The sequence below is a fragment of the Primulina eburnea genome, unplaced genomic scaffold (assembly GCF_022965805.1).
Source record: "Primulina eburnea isolate SZY01 unplaced genomic scaffold, ASM2296580v1 ctg128_ERROPOS2300000, whole genome shotgun sequence".
Classification (NCBI taxonomy): Eukaryota; Viridiplantae; Streptophyta; class Magnoliopsida; order Lamiales; family Gesneriaceae; genus Primulina; species Primulina eburnea.
The window spans coordinates 116,325-135,903 of NW_027330812.1; the positions used below are offsets into that span (position 1 = coordinate 116,325).

Sequence of the window (19,579 nt, forward strand, 5' to 3'; positions counted from 1 at the left end):
TTTATTGTCAAATTGAATGTATCGAAGAGTTCTACAATTTTTATGTTGAAAGTTTTCTCAAAATCGCGACCGAAAAATCGCAGTTTTAAATATGACAACAAAAACGAGATTTGTGCTCCAAAAACCGTTTCAAAACTTATCCAAACATCATTGCTCAAACTTCTACACATCGCACATGTATTTTTACTCATAAATAACAACACGACGCATAATATGACGAGATCGATGCATAAAAAATGAATATACAAGCCTTTTGATAATTAAAAATACCGAACCGACGATACCGAAGCGGGAAGGAAGCGAGGTTGATCCGGGACGAACATGGCACGATTTTCTTACAACGAAAGTGACTAAAACTTGCTGGAAATTCAGAGGAATGGGGCGGCTGCTCTCTAGGCCAAGAACCCTAGGTTTTTTTTCTCTAAAAGTATAAAAATCTGAATAATGAAGTATGTGTGAGTTGGCCGATTTTTAGTGTTTGTAAAAGTGTGTGTGTGTAGATTTAATTAGGGAAAAATTATTGCTTAATTAACTAATCAAAAATACTAATTAAAATACTAACCCTCCTCTAACTTTAGTTAAATCCCATAATTTAAAATAAATTGCACAATAACCAAACTTTAAAAGTTTTAAAACTCTAAAATTCCTAAATAAATAATTTAGGCTTTAAAATGCTGAAACTAGATAAATCATTTAAAACATCTCATTCTCAACTTAAAATAAAATACCATATTTGTAAAATTGCCAAAATCGTCACCGGCCTTTTTCCTCGATCCCGCCTCGGATAATCATCTGAAACATGAAACTCGAAGAGCATTTTAACGTGCATCACCTAAACTTAAATAATTTAAAATAATGCATTTAAATAAATCATACACCACTAAAACTCATTTTAAAATTAATAAATACTTTAATAATTAAATAAATGCATGGGTTATACTTGTACTGAATTTGGGCATTACAATATATGTCATGTTGTGGCCTAGGTGCCTGTTGTAACAGTTGCTGTAACTGCTGCTGTTGTATCTGCTGCTCGAAGAGACGAGCCATCCCCTCTAAGGCACGAGTAGCAGCATGCCTGGAGGGGGTGGTGGGGGTGCATTCCCTTGATGGTTCACACTGTTCTCAGCTATGTTCTCATTAATAGTTAGGAGGTATTTTATCTGAACGTTTTCCAAATTCTAACGTAGCCAACATGCGTTTAAATCTAAGTTTTCTAATCATGTGACATATCCTAATTCATTTAGCAATTTAAGCATGCGAAGCATATATACTCAAAAAGCTAGTAAACTTGTAACGTAAACATATTATTCATGTCATCATGCAGGTAACATCATATTAAATCATAAAAAGTATGTAAAACTTACAAATTTGAGGCTTGAAGACTGATCTTTTTGGCGTTGATGGTGGCACAATCCTTTACAGGACCTTTGCTCTGATACTAACTGAAACGTCTGCTTATTCGTTTTCTTAAAAAGTACCCGAAAGTTTTTTTTTAAATCCCCTAAGGAATCGGCCAAACCCTCACAATACCTAAAAATATTTTTGTAAAATATTTTGCACCAATTTAGAATAAAACAACCAACTAATATTTGAACGTCAAGGGAATAGTCAAAGCATAAAATCGTCAAATGTTTGAAACTCCTAAAATAGCAAAGTCGCTATCAACTATCAATCTCTCAAAAACCTCTCAAAAGCATAAATAAATAGTCGTAAAAATCTTAAACGTAAATCATAAGTGCGGAAAAGTAGAAGCGCTGGTCCTCGGGTTATGTGCACCTTCAGTCCAGTCAGGTCAACCATCCAGACCTCCCACATCATAATTATCAATATCACCTGCATCAATCACACATAATGAGTCTAAAGACTCATCACATCTTATTCTAGATAGCAAATAATACTAATAAAACCACAAACAACAGTGAAAATATTTTTTTTACGTCAAAATAACATTTTCATGACATGCATTGACTTCAAAACGTAAACATTTTCATAAACATTTTTCATATACTTTTCATGATGCATAAACTTTAAACATAAACATTTTCACATAAACATAAACGTATCCATATTCGTATCCACATATTCATATCATCATATTCATATTCATATCATCCTCAACATATTCATATCATCATCAACATATACGTATTCCTTTTTTCCTTTCGTTGAATTCAGGTCGTTACTTGTGACTTTCGTGTTCGTCTATGTCTACGTCTACGTCTACGTGTTGAGCGATGGATCCATCTACATGTAACCACAGTACTAGGCGGCGGGGGACACCAGCAACACTCTCACCGGTCAACTGGGCCCTGGCCTTACGTATTAACATGTCATCATAAACATCTACATATCTGTATCCAAGGAAATACGATCGTCGGGCTCCCAGTAGGACCATAACACTCACGATATCTCCAACATATCATCGTATTAGTCATAATTACTTCACTTCCTTCAACGTTTTATATTCTCATCACTTCATAAAATTTAAACATGCATATAACGTTTTTATTTTTAAACCAAGCATGCAACATGACTTTTAAATGTCCACGTTAAATCATAAAATCCATAAACATTTAAAATAAATGTTTTAACATATTAAATCATAAAACATTAAACATATTATCATCTTAGAAATTCATAAACATTTAAATAAACATATTAACATATAAAAATTGATAAATATCCATAGTCATTGAAAATAATCATATTAGCACATAAAACAGCATCCAGAACAATGCCATGACATTTACTAATTTCTAGGTATAAAAAGATCGTTTTATCCCTAGACGTAAAATTTCACGTTGTAGACATTTTCTTAATTCCATTTGACTCTAACATGCCCCAAATATTTATTTAATCTTACATGAATTTTCTCATATTTTTATTTAGCATAAATCTTTGACTTTTAAATTAATCTTTAAATAAGACATATTAGCGTGTTTTAATCCCGAATTACACCAAAACTCATTATTTTGATCTCAAATTTTAAACATAGCATTTTTATTATTTATTCTACCATTCCAAGTCATGAGCCACATCCGTGGACCCATGGACTCAATTTTAGTTATTAAAATCTCGTTTTTGACACCTTATCGTACACACCGAGCCATATCCTAATTTACTCGAGCCACGCCCGAGCCACCTTGAGCCAAACCCGAGCAAACCCACCTATGAACCCTCCTGACCAAGCCCAGCCCAAAGAACCAGCCCTGGCCCACTCAAAACCCTCCTGGAATTCGCCCCAAAATCCTGCACATGAGTGTGTCAGTCTCCCATGAACAATAGGACTCCTACCTAGTCTAGGACTCTTCCAGCCTTTAGCCGCCGAGCCCACCTAACTCAATAAATCCCTGGACCATGACCAGAGTCGACCCAGACCAGCCCACTTCTTAGAACCCAGCAGCGAAGCCACTGAAGATTGACAACAACCTCACGAAAACCCTTGTTGTCATGCACCTTCCTCTCTTTCCTCAAACCAGCAGCCAACCCAGCCGTCCCAGCCCCTAGCCCAGCCCTTGTTCACCCTCTTAGGACCCTAGAGACCTAGGCCAGGCCAGCCCAGCCTAGCCCAGACCCGCTGGCCAAGCTCCTTCTTCCTGCACGAGCTGCTGCACATGCGACTGTCCTTGATAACTTCTCCCGGGTGGAGTCCTTGTTGGAAAGGACTCCTCCCAGCCCCTGGTTTCCGAGTCCTAGCATGGCTATGACTCTTCCACTGGCTCGCTCATGGTCTTAGCTCGGTCCTGGCCCCAACCGAACCCAGGCTCAACTATTATCCCATGAACACCGAACCCATACATCAACCTATGTAGAATTGGTTCCAGCTTGCATGTTTCTTGTTTGCTGTGATTTTGTGTGTGTTCTAAGCCTTCAAACCGATGTAAAACAATTTGTGATCATAACCTAAATCATGGCAGCCCTTTAACCATACAAAAATATGATTTTTGAAGGAAAATACAAGCCAAAAGTTTGACACATGCCATAAATCCGAAAATAATTCAAAGTGACACTTGTTTTTCAGACTTTTCATGGATAAAAATATAATATGGTGTGATGATGTTTTGAAGGAAAGAAAAATGCATGCTTTTGCGTATTAAACGCACGAATATACGTTGACGACGAAGAACGATGACGAGGAGGGTCTATGCTTGAAATTACTTGAAGCTTTCCCAATTTTTTTTTTCAAATTCACGTGAGTTGTCGTGTGTTTGGAAGTGTTTTTTGAGAGAGAAAATTCAGAAAGAGGCGTGGGAATTTTGGGGATAATGGGGGAGGGTTTTGAGTATTATATACTAATTTATTCACTAATCAAAGCTTAGGCCTATTAGGCACCCAATTTAGGCCCATTAGTCTTTAATTAGAATTTAATTAAAATCTTAAAATAGTTTTGTTAAAATAAGTTTGTGAATTTATTAGCCGGATTGCCAAAAAGTTCGTATTTTTGTTGAAAAACCAACACCGATAAAATTTATGTCCCGACGTATAAAATCACCTCAAAACCCCTCATTTTCAAAAATATGAAAAATCATCGTTCATATTTTAAATAACTAAAATTAATTATTTAACAAAAACATTTTACGTTTTTCAGCCCTCAGTCTACGTTCCTCGATCGCAACTCGGATGACCTTTAAAAATACATTTTAATGCATAATGACAATAACATCCTATTTAACATATAATTATGCATGTCACATAATCAATTAATCAATTAAAATCAATCAATAATTATTTTCATATTTTCCTAAATTTATATGCAGTTGGATTATGTCGTCTTAATTTTGGACCTTACAGTACATACAGTGTTTACTGCTTCAGCCCAAAATCTTTGAGAACTACCAAAATCAACAAGCATTGTTCTAGAAGCTTATTTAAGGTCTGATTTCTTCTCTCAGCTACACCATTTTACAGAGGTATTCTAGCTGTTGAGAGCTCATGTTTGATTCCAGTATTTTCTAAAAAAGTTGAAAGATTTTGATTGATGAATTCAGTTCCTCTGTCAGATCTTATTCGATCAATCCCGACCGATTTTTCACTTAAAAGTCTTTTGAAGAGCTTAATCAGTTGTGCAGCAGTTTGGTCTTTCGATTTGAGAAAAATGACCCAAGTAAATCTTGAAAAATCATCAACAATTATTAAAGTGTATTTCATTCTCCCTAAACTCATGACTGGTATTGGACCAAAAAGATCCATATGCAACCGTTCTAAACATCGGGAAGATGATTTACAACCTCTATTCTTGAATGAAGATCTTATTTGTTTTCCAAACTGACATGATGAACAAATTTTATCTTTTGAAAAATCTATTTTGGGCAAACCATTTACAAGATCATGGTTACTCAGATAAGCAATAGATTTAAAGTTTAAGTGGTTCAACCTCTTATGCCACAACTAGTTTTCAAAAGATTTGGAAGCAATAAAACAAATTGGTGCATAAGGTTGTTCAGTCCAACTGACTTTGTAAGTATTACCACAACGATTTCCAGTTAGGATGACCTCATCAGTTGAGTCTCTAACTGAACACGTGTGTCTGTCAAACTGAACTGAGAAATTAGTGTCGCATAAATGACTTATGCTTATCAAGTTATAATTCAAATTCTCAACTAGCAAAACATCTTTAATTGTAAAGTTACCATGGATAAACTTATCCTTACCCACAATTTTACCTTTAGAATTACCTCCAAAACTGATGTTTGGTCCAGTATATTTGATCAGTTGAGATAGCAAATTTGCATCTCCTGTCATATGTCATGAACAACCACTGTCTAGATACCAAATTGATTCTTTGTTTGTACCTGTTACCTGTAATCACACACAGTATATAATTTTGGTTCTCATATTCATTTGGGTCCTAAACTGATTAGTCCTTTAGGAACCCAAACTTGAATCAGTCTAACTAATTTCCCAATTACTGTGTTCCCAATGGTTTTTCTCGAATTTTTGGCAGTATGTGTGTGATGTGAGGATGAGACAGTATTATTTGTATCCTTTTTCAACTGGTTATTTTTTTGATATCGTTTCTGAACTGGCTTAAAGTTGTAGTAATTGTAATAGCCATTCTTTGAGTACTAATTTTTGTGATTGGGCCGTTTAGGTGACCAGTTTCTTGTATCAGTTGGACTCTCAGAGCTATATCCAATATCATGCCCTTTGCCTTTGTTCTTACTTTCAATCAATTGAACAGCTGGTCTACTAGGTTCTGAGAATTCATTTACTATGGTTGATTTTACAAAAGTAATGTACTTTCTTTTGTTCTCATATAACGTTGGCTTTATATCATTTGCAGAATTTTCATCATGACTGTTAAAACCTAAACCAGTTTTATCATCAACTGATTTTTGAGAATTCTGCATTTCATTCAAAGCAACTGAAGACTTGTTCGTAAGGTTGAACATCACCTTTTTGCCGTACACTTTTACTAAGTTGACGATAAATATGAACTTCAGTTATCTAAAAAAAGAATTTTAACATATAAAAAAAGTAACAATAAATCACATTCAACGCCCATTTTTTTCAAATCGCAAAATCCCATGATTCTTTCCAGAAAATTCCAAGAACATTGTATACTTTTTTTATGTCGTAGAGCAGAAGATACATTCAAGATGACAAATAAATCTGATGAAATCAATTTATTGAGCATGGTGTCTCAAAACACGAAAGCAGCTCGGAAAATGGAGTAAAAAGTGTTACAAGAGATCATTAATTGAATGGGGCAGTCAATTGTTTAGTTAACCTCCAGCTGAGATAATTATCATTTCGGGATCGAATTCCTTGACAACAGGAATCAATATATGATCCCAAACAGCAAGATAGCCAGCATCTCCACACCTCCCATTCTCCCATGGAACATTAATGTTGTATCCGGAACCTGGCCCTTCTCCAATCATGAAATATGACCCGTCATCACCGGCTGGATAGAAACTTCCAAATTCATGCCTAATTCAGATAGAAATTCAGATACTATCGCCATTACAAGAAACAACATTTAAGCAATATTAAATGTCCAACTCTGATCGGCCGAGTGTATGGGTCCAAAAAGAAGATGCATATGAATATATTGCCAAGTGCGAAGATCAACAATGAGATTAGACTAGGGGTCCTAACAGGACAACCTGTAACTTTTTGTGAAATATAATTAAGTAATTGGAATATAATGAAAAGTAAGTATCCAGTGCATACCCAACTCCGGCTGCAATATTTAATAAATGACTCAAATGAGTTGAATCTACCGATAAAAAATATCGGAAGCAGTAATTCTCAAAATATCTGCAAATACAGAATAATTCATTAAAAACTAGACCAGGTCTCACTTTGTCATTCAATAGATAACTTGTAGCAACGACAACATTGTTGTAAAGACACAATCCCATCGGTTCAGTTTTTCTGCATGATGTCCAGGAGGCCTAACAATAGTGAATCCAGAATCCAATTCCCCTTTAGCAACTTTCTCTGTGACCTATGGAAAAAAAAAAAAAGTACAGAAAGTTTTCATGTAATCAGAGATGCACATCTTGACAAAGCAATAACTGAAGATTATCTATATATCATGAAATTGCATCCCCCATTTAGTTATTTATATTTTTTTATAACAATGATATTCATTAATGATTATAAAGGTGTAAGTTTGGAAATTTAGAGGACATAATGCCCACCCAGACTCGCTACATATTTACAAACATAAAAGCTTGCATCTAATCCCAAAGTTAGCTTCTTAGAAACAGCAGAACATCATTATATGAAGAAGAAAAAGAAAAGAAAAGAAAAAAATCAAACAATTGAACCCACGTTGATAAAGAAGTTCAAGATTCTGACTCGGAGATTACACAAAAAATTGAGTACAAAACCCAGATTTGATGCACTATAAAATTCCAAACATCACAGACTGTAACATAATTGAAGGCCCAAATCTGCTGATAACTGATTTGTCCTTTCTCACATATGTTAGAAACATTCTCGTGCCTTGTTTGAACAATATATGAGCTACACAACAAAGGAGTCTTGGATTATTTCTTTTAAGATCAATGCCAAGAGGCATACCTCTATAACAGAACCGGCAGAAAGGCAAATGCTATGCTAATAGTTGAATTTAGAAAGACGAATTTCCTCCGATGAGCAATCATTCAAATAAATGGAGTTAAATTTTGCGGCCATTCTTTTTCTCCTCGAGCCTGAGTATTTAGAACTAACATTCTTGGTCAACTCAATGTGACTTTTGGAGTGAACCAAAGCTAAAGAGTTATCTTCAACTTCCTTTGCTTTCAAAATTACACATCTGGAATCAGCAAGCATTGATACAATAGTTCTTCATAGAGGACAGAAACATTAACTTCATTGTCGAGGCCAAATATGGCTTCACAAAAAATAAAACAATAAACAAATTCTGCCAAAGAGAAAGCAATTTTGCATCTTCCATAAAGTAAATGACCAAATCTTCGACACGGACTAAAAATTGAAAGAAAAAAACAGCATCAACATTATGTTTCAAGCAACATAATTTATGTTGCATCACAAAGCCGCATCTAATTCATAGTGTAAGAAACGCTCTACTTTAGAGAAATACTAAGAATCAATTTCCAGAAAATGCCATAAATCACTCTTTCAATACCATTCCGGATAAATAGTCAACTACCCAAAAAAATACTGAAAAAACATAGGTCACTGTTTGCACAATATTTGGTGTTGCGGGCGTGCCAGGTGCGAAGTGCACCAATTTGCGTAAAAACAACGAAAATCTAACTTCTAAAAACTTGACGATTATGGATACTAAATTCGACCGTCGGTTCTAATCTCCTAAAATGACTACGACGCCAAAATAAAGAAAACTACTGGAATTTGGGGAATAAACTCCTGACATCATTTATATTTTCAACAAACAGTAGGAATTTACAAAATATGGAAATATAACACAAATAATTGCTGAAATCTAGAACTAGAAGACGCTAGAAATGTACTGGAAATACTTGAAAACTAGTGCAATGAAAGATTGAATTTTGCAGAGAGTATTTGCAGATTTGTCTGTGTAGAGTTGTGTTTGTGTCCCTCTCGTTGTGTTAGCCGATTCCTTTTTCTTCCTGGCCGCTGCGTCCTCTTTCTCCACTCCCCCATGATCTCCACTATCTGCTCCCCTAATGCCACGATTTCTAACTATCCTCCCACGTTCTTTTTCTCTTCCGCGCTCAGTGCTCATTTTTTAATCGATTAAGAATTATTCTTTTATGGGCTTATTTAATTGGGCTTCAGAATTGACTTGGGCTTGTAATTAAATTATTTTTAGCCCAAACAATTGCCCCCCGCAAGCATTGGCCCATTGGGCCAAAATGCTTGTATGTAACCCAATTTTCAATTCCTCCATAGCTAGTATCACACAAATGTTTTATGAATTGGGCTTCCACCAATGGGCCGAGCACTCAAACTTATTTTCCCTGGGCTTTGAATTTTCTAATCGTCTTTTGAATTCCCTCCCCCATCCAATTCGCGCCTGCTACTCGTTTTCTTCATCTCGCCGCTTTGCCCTTCGCTCCCCGCTGCTCTGAAATTTCTTCCGCTCGTTCTCCGCCACCTACGCCCGTCGCTGCCTGGAGATTTACCGATGGCTCGAGATTCTTCTCCGGTGCGCCCTTCTGAACCAAGCACTGCGGGCGCGTTCTCTGTCTCGGCCGTCGCTTCCATCTCGCCGCCCATCGCGTTCGCCGGCCCTGCTGTGGTTGCCGAGGGTCTATCATTGGTTCGAGGTTCTTCTCCGGCGCCTCTAAGTCGTCCATGGGCGTCCACTCGGGTTTCAGTCAGTTCTCCTCCGCTCGGGTCAGTATTCAACGACGACCATGGGTACTTCCTCGTTTCTTGAACTCTATTCAATGTTTCCCGGCCCTTTGAATGTTGAACGATGTTAGTCGTCCTGATTGAATTGCAATTTTATTTCCTTCGCTTTTGTGGTGTACACGAGGAACTAGTGCCTCAATGAGGGTTGGGCCCTTGTACCAATCGAGGTTGGTCGACTTCTCAATCATGCTATCTCCCTCAAAACAAAAAATTGGGACGAATGGAATCTTGTAAGGATTGTAGCCAACTTTCTTGAGGTAGGAAGAAACCTCCTTCACGATTTCATCGTATTTGACTTTTGAGTATTTTGGTGTGGTGGCATCCATTTTGTTGCAGCAACAAATCATTTGCTTGATCCCGAGAGTGAAGGCAAGCAATGCATGCTCACGGATCTGACCATCCTTCGAGATGCCAGCTTCGAAACCACCAGTGGTAGAGTTAATAATGAGAACATCGCAATCAGCCTGGGAAGTACCAGTAATCATATTCTTGATAAAGTCACAGTGTCCAGGAGCATCGATGACAGTGCAATAATACTTGGTGGTATCAAACTTCCATAGAGCGATATCAATTGTGATTCCAAGCTCACGTTCCTTCTTTCTGCTTTGTATGATTAACCTTGAGGTGCTTCAATTTCCCTGGAGAAATTTAAGGGTTTGACGATCGGTTTTGCCATGGCAGTGATCATTGTCATGTTATTCTATGTTATTTCCATATTGGATCCTTGTAGATGTTTACATGCCACCGTCCTTCCTCATTTGTTTATCTCGAACTCTTGCGAGGAGTTGGGCAACTTGACATTGTTTGGCCATCTATTAGCCTTTGCATCATGGTAGTAGTGCGATGGCTATTGCATGGACTTATTACATGCATCTGTCTCGGTCTTGACCACTCCTTTGGCTTCATCTGTTGCACCCACTGAATTAGATATGACATTGGCTATTTTGATGCATTTACCTCGTGGAAGCAATGTATGCGAGCTTCATAAGCCATCATATGGCCTTCCCGCATCTACATTTGTGTCTGACAGGGGAGTCTGATATGTCCTTATCTTTGCTGTAGGTGTGTTGATTTCCAGCCAACCACCAATTAGGTCCAAAACTTCTCCAAGGTCAGTGGTTATTGCCGAAGATCGGTAAAAACTTTCATTTCTTCATGGCTATCTATTTTTCTGTTGTCTTGCTCTGTTAGTTGAATGTTCCCCGATTTCATATCTTTGTGTGTATCATCATTATCACGTTTGTTTCCTGCTTCGATATGTTGGTGTTGGTAAGTTCATTGATGGCAGGTAACACTGACTGAGGGTTGGCCATTGATTGGCCTCGGTTCTCCAGTGCATTCCACACATAAGCTTTGGTGTCATTTGGAGCTTTTTGAAACACAGGTACCTTTTAACTCTTATATGATCTTATGTGCTCTTACCTGCTGCATCCACTCCAGACAACTCCCTTGTCCTTTACCTTATGCATTGCACTTCAGTCGGATCCCTTTCCCGCATACACGTATATGCATTTGCACTTCAGTCGGACCCCTTTCCCGCATACACGTATATGCATTTGCACTTCAGTCGGACCCCTTTCCCGCATACACGTTTACTTATTGTTCTTGCATGCGGTGACTCCGCTTTTGATTTGTTGACTGCTGGTTTGGTGTTGTGGTTGTTGGGTAATGGATGTGGAATGAAGGTGGATTTGTATGGGGTGTTGTGTATTGGATGTTGGGAAGGAGTTTCTATTCGTTCTTAATCCACGTAACCCAACTCATTTCAATAGCTTCAATCAAAATCATATGTTGGCTTAAAACTCCCCACTCGAGATTATTCTCTCCCTTCATTGATTATCGAAACACGATGGATCCAATATGATAAAAGTGGCCTACTGGCCAACTTTAATCGATCGTTTTCATTTTTGAATCATAACCAACAAATATTTACATTAGTGGCCCTAAGGCCTACTTCAAATAAAATCTTACAACATGAACATGAAGCTAGAACATACAAAAATGGCTGGTCAGCCTATTTTTCTTCCAAAGTCAACTTCTGGGTCCTCTTGGGGTTTACATATTGCCTTTGTCCTCTTCAGTTCTTCTTTTATTACTCATTATTCCGTTCGGTGATCCCAACTCCCCGCTCGTTGTGTTCCTTTCCTCCCATATTCTAAGTGGCCTCAAGGCCTACTTTATGAATCTGTCACTGCACATGCAAACAACCAATTTATAATGGCAGTATGGTCTATTCCACCATGATTTTTGGTACAATAAAAACATTGGAAATAAGTGGCCATAAGGCCGACTCCCTAGTGAAATAATGGACCTTCAACATAATGAATGAAGGTGGCTTATTGTCCCACTCTCCCCGATCAATTTTATTGTTGAATCATAAACAAAATATGTTTATTTCAGTGGCCCTAGGGCCTACGTCACATGACACTTTGAAATCAGGAACTTAATATATACAAAAGTGGCCCCGAAGGCCAACTCCCCACTGAAGAATGCCAACTCCCCAATGAAGATTAGCCTTCGTGATTGCTTTACTGGCAAGCTTTTCTTACTTCTTCCCTCATACTTGGAAAATAAGGCTTGAGATACTTGCCATTTATGCATCTTTTGTGTGATTGGTCATCTAGACTTGATAGCCAATATGCGTTTCCGTCCAACACCTTATGTACTTTGAATGGTCCCTCCCAATTGGGAGACCACTTGCCCAGCTTCCTATCTTTTGTTCCTAAAAGCAGTATAGCCTTCCACACTACTTCCCCCTCATGGAAGCTTTTCTTGTTAACTCTTTTGTTGTAGATTCTCGCTACTTTATATTTCTGTAACATTATAGCAATGTACGCTTGGATTCTCAGCTCCTCTGGTTCTTCTAACGGGTCTTGTACCTCATGTTGGCCATCTTCCAGTTGAGATGGCGCCATTAATAACTCGTCAACTTGAATCTCATCTTTTTCATGCTCCTCTTCGAACTCATCTTCATAAACCACTTCCGTCCCATGGATATTCCATTGTTCCTCATCGCATACTCTATCCGAAACCTGCTGCATGTAGAATTTCCACACGAAGGCTGCAGCCACCTCTTTCTCCATTTGGTTGTATTCAATCATCGATCTCCTCGATCGTCGGCTGAATCATCGGCCTATATGGCCCGAAGACAGTAGGTTTAAGTATCTGGTTCAACACTGAACTTGGGGTTAGGGACTGCATGTAAACTAGACTCTTTTTTCTATCCTTGCCACAGACTTTTATGGGCCCGAAATCCCCATTATAGTATCTGGCCTCCACTGTGTTGGCATGAGCTTGGAAAGGCTGTGCATCGGCTTCCACAATCTCCACGTAATCTCCTTTCCAAAATAAAAAGAACCGGTGCATTGAGGATGTGATGCACTGATTTGCATGGATCCAATATCTGCCTAACAAAGCTTGGAAGTTGGCAGATGAGTTCACAACAAAAAATGCGCAAATTGACGAAATACTCCCCACAACAACATCAGCTTGGAAAAACTCAATGTTCTTGGTGGTTTTTTCCGTAAACGCAGCAACAGAAACTTCTGTGGAGATTAGGTCCTCTTCATTTTTGCCCAAATTTTTAAACATCCTCACTGGCAAGACATTCACTACCGAGCCATTGTCGATTAACACTTTGGACACTGGCTTGCCATTCACATGAGCCTTGATGTATAAAGACCTTATGTCATTAGTCATATCGGCTGTTGTCTTTTCCAAAATCACATGCTTAGGCTTGTTAGGGTGATCTTCTCTGATAATAACTCCTGAACCTCTTTCGGGGAGTTTGTTGCAAACCTTCAGCTCTTCAATAGCTACTTCAGACACTGACTCCCCGCATTCTTCCTCGACAAGTTTGAACCTTTCTGGTAGTATCGTCAATCCTGTGGCACAGTCCACTGATATGTGGAACTTCCCTATACAGAAACTGAATGTTTTCCTTTCTTGATTCTCATAATCACTCGGTAAATCATCGTCTTCGTCGACCAACTTATCTTCAGTGGCGGACCTACCAAAGTTTGACCTACTTCCCGCTTGTGATTCGATGACTGGCATCTCATGTATGGGTTTATTGTCTACCTTAGAAAGTTCTTCCTTTTTTGCAGCCGCTTTTTCCCTCAACAGCCTTCTTTTCTGGGTTCGAGTTGGTGGCCTAGGGAATTTTCTGTGTTGGGCCATTCTCCATTCGTGGGTGAATTCTTTTTTGGCTGGACGTACAAATCTGGGTCGAACTTCCCTGACCTCTACAGTCTTTCTCACCGGAGCTTCATTCACACGCTGACTTTTATCATGATAAAGTGACTTCTTCCTGATTTCTATCTTTCGTGGTTCAACTCTGTTCACGTTCCTCCTGTTCGAGTATCTCTGGTGCTGATTGCGAGACGACTCCCCTCTAAACAATTGATTCTCAAGCACTGGTCTCTTGAATAAATATTGGTTCTTCGGCCTAGAGGCCGCAGATTCACCAACACTTCTAGGAAAACGCTGCTGAAATGTTCTTAGTTGATTAGTACTATACCTTACAGCGGCCTCAAATAGTTGACCTTTCGGAATCCAACATTTCTTAATTATTCGGTCTTTCATTGCAAAGAATCGGCTTCTTCTCTTTTCATTCAACAAATTTCTCAAATTTGTGACGTTCACGTTTACCGATGCCGCAGGAGGAAATGGGTCATTGTCCACTGCCATGTACTCTTGCTTGTTAGGGAATTTCAATATTCCTTTGTTGATTCTTTCCTGCAGAACATTCTTGAAAGCCCAACACAATTTAGTGGAATGATTGTATGAGTTATGATACTTACAGTATTCTCGACTTTTCAGCTCATCCTTAGTAGGCATCCGATGATCAGGTGAAAAAGCGATGAACTTTTCTTTAACCAGATAATCAAATATGTCATCTGTTTTGGAAATATTGAATGTGTACTGCATGTCCTTGGGAGGTTGGGAGCTATTCTTCTTTTCATTTTCTGTCAGCTTCATTTTTAGCAGGGGAACCGTGTATGAACCAGCTGATCGAATTTCTGCCAAAACATCTTCCACCTCCTGGTAATAAGATTCCATTGTTGTTTTCTTGTTAGACGACTCATCTGTCAATAGTTCCTCGTACTCCCCAAACTTTGCTGCAAGTTCAAAGAAATCTCTGAATTCCATATCCTGAAACTTCTTCTTATGCTCAAAGTCTAGCCTCTTTTGTACTATTTTGACAAACTCAGTCTCTGGCAGAAACACCTTGCACTTGTTCTTTGTTTTCTTGAACCTATCAATGAACATATCAGCTGTTTCTCCTTTTTTCTGAGATATCTTTGACAAATCAGCGATGCACGCCTCAGGCTCAGTTCGGTAAAACTGAGTAAGGAATTGCTTCTCCATATCTTTCCAACTTAAGATTGAGTTTCGAGGAAGTGCGGCATACCCCGAAAATGCCGTGCCAGTAAAGGTATTTGGGAACAATCTCAACTTCAAAGTAATAAAGTTTTCCAAGTTCGCCAGCTCCCCACACCTTATAGTGAACCTAGCAATGTGCTCAAGGCTAGATTGACTATCTTCTCCAGAAAATAAGCTGAAATCTGGTACTTTGTAACATCTGGGAAATGGATTGTTGATATCTATGTGGTTGGGGTATGGCTTGTGAAATTCTGGGCGGCCAATTTGTCTCAAAGCCGGCCCATACATTTCTTGCACAGTTTCTCTCACCATATCAAGATCGATCATTGTTGCGTTTTTGTTGGGGAGCAGATGGTGATAATAGTTTGCCCCCCGAGTCTGAGCCTATGTACTGTAACCAGCATTACATCCTTGGAAACTTCCATCAACTCCATGATAACCCAAGTGTGGTATATCATCATCCATTCCTGGTTGATACAAAGGATTAGTAATCGCATGGACTTGGTTGACAGGTTGTTTCAAACTCCCTGCTCCATCTGTACGTGGATATGGCCGAACTCTTCCACCTAAAGTTTTCTCTTTTTATGTGATAGTGTGTAACTTCCTTCCCGTTGGTTTGGGAGTGCCAACTCTGGGCGGCGAGGATCGCCAGCCATTGAGTGTCCTGCTCCCTGGTCGAGTTCAGTGAATTGATTACTCCCCTGATCAGCCTCTTTAACAATGGTATTTTGCACTTTGTTGGTTGATTGGTTCGGTTTACCCAATACTGTCTTCAAGCAATCAGACACAGCTTTGGACAGTGCTTCTGATATTTCTTCAAATTTTATCGCAGCCAACGTTTCAACCAAATGATTTGAAATATGAGCATATACCTCTGGAACATGACTTGGATGCAAATCCAACTCCCTGGTCGGCTCTTCAGAAGCCGATTGTTCTATCTGTGGAGCATGAGTCTCTTCCTGGCTTGGTAGAAACTTCCCGTCTCTTTGATTGACGTTTTCTTTCCTTCTTGGCGGCATAGTGATGGTCCCACTGGGCGTGCCAAAAATATGTTTGCACAATATTTGGTGTTGCGGGCGTGCCAGGTGCGAAGTGCACCAATTTGCGTAAAAACAACGAAAATCTAACTTCTAAAAACTTGACGATTATGGATACTAAATTCGACCGTCGGTTCTAATCTCCTAAAATGACTACGACGCCAAAATAAAGAAAACTACTGGAATTTGGGGAATAAACTCCTGACATCATTTATATTTTCAACAAACAGTAGGAATTTACAAAATATGGAAATATAACACAAATAATTGCTGAAATCTAGAACTAGAAGACGCTAGAAATGTACTGGAAATACTTGAAACTAGTGCAATGAAAGATTGAATTTTGCAGAGAGTATTTGCAGATTTGTCTGTGTAGAGTTGTGTTTGTGTCCCTCTCGTTGTGTTAGCCGATTCCTTTTTCTTCCTGGCCGCTGCGTCCTCTTTCTCCACTCCCCCATGATCTCCAATATCTGCTCCCCTAATGCCACGATTTCTAACTATCCTCCCACGTTCTTTTTCTCTTCCGCGCTCAGTGCTCATTTTTTAATCGATTAAGAATTATTCTTTTATGGGATTATTTAATTGGGCTTCAGAATTGACTTGGGCTTGTAATTAAATTATTTTTAGCCCAAACAGTCACATATTCCTACAAACCAACTCACAGTTTCATATCGGAAATTTGATCACTCAGAAACATGCAAATAAAAAAATTAAATTTATCTAAAACAAACGGGTTACAAAAATCACCTTTGACAAACCCCAGAGGAATTGAGCTCGTCCCAAATGACACTAATGCGATTTGGGTTTTGCGGGTGGTACTCGTCATCTGGGTTCTCGTTTTTACACATTCTGTCCTCGTAGAGGAGCCCCACACGACGCCGTATTGGAAGGTCATTGGTGTTACTTCGGGAAATTTAGGGAAAAGAGAGTCTTGATGACTTATTTAAAAAAAAGGATCTGGATGGTAATTTACGTAAATATCTTTGTATTTAAGTTTAAAATTGATTAATCATTTTTACTCTCCTAAACTTCTTCACTTCACTGTAAACCCTACGCACTCGCTTCGACTCTCTTGCCCTCGTTTTCTCGTCGACTTAATCCGCGCAGCTGAATCGACGAAACCCTTCTTCAACATTTTTCTTTGCAAGGCATCCGAGAAATGGCCGACCAAAATATGGTATGTTCACTTTTATTCTGTCATTTCATTTTTCGTGCCTGTGTTGAGGAAGAAATGGTGGAATCGTCGTGTTGAGGAAGAAAGGGTGTGTGTTGTGTTGTGTTGTTGCGCTTGGTCGACCAAGCGTGGTTTGGTGACCACCACTTGGTCGACCAACGCTTTGTCGACCAAGTGGTGGTCACCAAACCACGCTTGGTCCACTTGGTCGACCAACGCTTTGTCGACCAATCGTGGGTTTGTCGACCAACGTTTGGTCGACCAAGCTTGTGTAGAGGAAGAAGCTATGGTCGACCAAGCGTGGTTTGGTCGACCCACTCTTCGTCGACCAACGCTTCTTGGTCGACCAAGCGTGGGTTGGTCGACCAAGAGACCAAACGTGGGTTGGTCGACCAACGCTTGTTGGTTCAATGTAACATTAATTTTTATTCTAATATATTTGTATTTGTGATAGGTATATTTGCCGAGAAAACTAGGCAGGGATGCAATTTTTCGCTGCAAGCTGACACTCGAATCAAGATATAAATAGGTTTCGGAGAAGATTGTTCATTACCTCAACAACGACGAGAGAACCCTTTTTTTGGAGCAGTCTCCTTTTGGTAATTTGGTTAGGTATCATAGAGATTTAAATATTTATAGTCAAATTATGTGGTATTTGATGAGTAATCAGATAGTTGACACGGGTAGTGATGAGTTTTGGATGGTGGTGCGCAAGAGGCCGGTTAGATTTTATTTGTTAGATTATTGTTTAATAACCGGCCTCGATTGCGGTACAGAGCCTGTAGATGTACCAGAGTGAGGTGTCTTTGGCTCCAGACACTTTGGCGGTAAGTCTGAGATTGTTTTGAGTGAATTGGAGGCAAAGATGAGTGTTCAAGTGCAGAATGAGACTGGTGTAGACGTGGAGAAGTTAAAGATGGCTAGTCTTTACTTCTGTTGTTTTGTGTTCGTTGAGGGGACTAGGGAAAAAACGAATAAGATTGACCCTAAATACCTGAGGGTTATAGATGATTTGGATAGGTTTAACAGCTATCTGTGGGGTAGAGTAGCCTTTCGTGATGCGGTCCGATGCTTGAAGAAGGACCTTTTAGGGCGATATAATTACCTTGCCGAGGCAAAGGGTCGGAAAGAAGTTGATGGCAGCTTCCTTGTCGGTGGTTTTGTGCTGCCTCTGCAGGTATATAAATTTTTGAATGTTAAAACTGGATTTGTTATCTTTATTCCTACTAATAATATTGTTCTAAATTTATGTTACAGATCCTCGCTTATGAATATTATCCGAGCGTTGCACAAAAGTTTGCAAGGAGAAAAGATGTGGACGGTTTGATGTTGCCCAGGATGTTTCAGTGGGTGATTAACACGTGGTCGTCAAACCGTGCCCCAACTGCTAGTGATGTCATTGCAGCCTTTGGTGATTGTGCTATAGATGTAAGTAATATGAATTGATTTGATATAATAAATATGTACTTAAATTTTAACTAATCTGATACGTTATGAATTAAATGTAGGATTGTCTTGGATGTTTGACTCCTACTCCCGAGGAGCTCGTTTCAGCGTATTATACAACCGCAGATTTTGTTGATTCTGCGCCCGATGCGGTCACCACTCGGGTACTCGAGCTCTTGAGGCAGGGTTAGACAGTCATATGTAGCGAGCACCCTCTGGAGTCTCCCTCAGTCCAGCACATGCATTCTGCACATTCAACTCCCTCTGTCTAGCACACGCCTTCTACCCATGCATCTCCTGACGTTTCTGGCACTCGTCCTGGTGATCTCAATAGATCCAGATCTAGCACCAGTTCTCCTATGCGTACGGGTCCTAGAGTCCACTTTGGACTCAATCCTTCCCGCCGCCCATCACCGTTGGAGAATCGTTTCGAGCGGCGACTGACTTTGCTGGAGGATTCCGTTACGTTCATGCATGTTAGGATGTCTGCAGAATTTCTTGAGACCAGAGTATCTATCAGGAGTATAAATCAAGCTCTAGTTGACTTGAAATCGAGTTTGACTGAACAGATTAGAGCTGGTTTTGCTGAGATGAGGTCTAACATGCTTGTGCAGCATGACAGAGATTATAGCATAGCTTATACCAGAGGGCGGAAGAGGAAAGCATCCGAGGCAGATTTTGGTGAGTTAATTTTATTAATTATATTTATGTTTATATA

At 39.2% G+C, this 19,579-nt stretch overlaps 2 protein-coding genes and 1 long non-coding RNA gene across 3 annotated transcripts; 1 reads left to right on the forward strand and 2 right to left on the reverse strand.

Annotated features, from left to right (window-relative positions):
• Positions 1-7,152: 7,152 nt before the first annotated feature.
• Positions 7,153-8,636, reverse strand: LOC140820632 (uncharacterized). The gene is made up of 3 exons (XR_012115544.1): positions 8,038-8,636; positions 7,311-7,456; positions 7,153-7,189 (listed from the first exon to the last, which is right to left on the reverse strand). It is a non-coding gene; the product is annotated as an uncharacterized lncRNA (long non-coding RNA).
• A 1,215-nt stretch (positions 8,637-9,851) lies between these two features.
• LOC140820604 (elongation factor 1-alpha-like) lies at positions 9,852-11,288 on the reverse strand. The gene is made up of 2 exons (XM_073180910.1): positions 11,242-11,288; positions 9,852-10,419 (listed from the first exon to the last, which is right to left on the reverse strand). Exons 1-2 carry the CDS (start codon positions 11,286-11,288, stop codon positions 9,852-9,854), a joined length of 615 nt encoding a protein of 204 aa, XP_073037011.1.
• A 5,973-nt stretch (positions 11,289-17,261) lies between these two features.
• LOC140820629 (uncharacterized) lies at positions 17,262-19,296 on the forward strand. Its single transcript, XM_073180931.1, has 4 exons — positions 17,262-17,418; positions 17,870-18,592; positions 18,673-18,843; positions 18,924-19,296. The coding sequence occupies exons 2-4, from the start codon at positions 18,281-18,283 to the stop codon at positions 19,050-19,052; spliced, it is 612 nt and encodes a 203-aa protein (XP_073037032.1). The 5' UTR covers positions 17,262-17,418; positions 17,870-18,280; the 3' UTR covers positions 19,053-19,296.
• Positions 19,297-19,579: the final 283 nt, after the last annotated feature.

What these genes read in the sequence shown, in the direction of transcription:
- LOC140820604 (XM_073180910.1), bottom strand. Translation starts at nt 11,288, where the DNA reads ATGCATAAGGTAAAGGACAAGGGAGTTGTCTGGAGTGGATGCAGCAG. An exon ending in GTCTGGAGTGGATGCAGCAG is followed by an intron (nt 10,420 to 11,241) that starts GTAAGAGCACAT and finishes CATACAAAGCAG; the next exon opens with AAAGAAGGAACGTGAGCTTG.
- LOC140820629 (XM_073180931.1), top strand. Translation starts at nt 18,281, where the DNA reads ATGAGTGTTCAAGTGCAGAATGAGACTGGTGTAGACGTGGAGAAGTTA. An exon ending in GTTTTGTGCTGCCTCTGCAG is followed by an intron (nt 18,593 to 18,672) that starts GTATATAAATTT and finishes TTTATGTTACAG; the next exon opens with ATCCTCGCTTATGAATATTA. An exon ending in TTGGTGATTGTGCTATAGAT is followed by an intron (nt 18,844 to 18,923) that starts GTAAGTAATATG and finishes AATTAAATGTAG; the next exon opens with GATTGTCTTGGATGTTTGAC.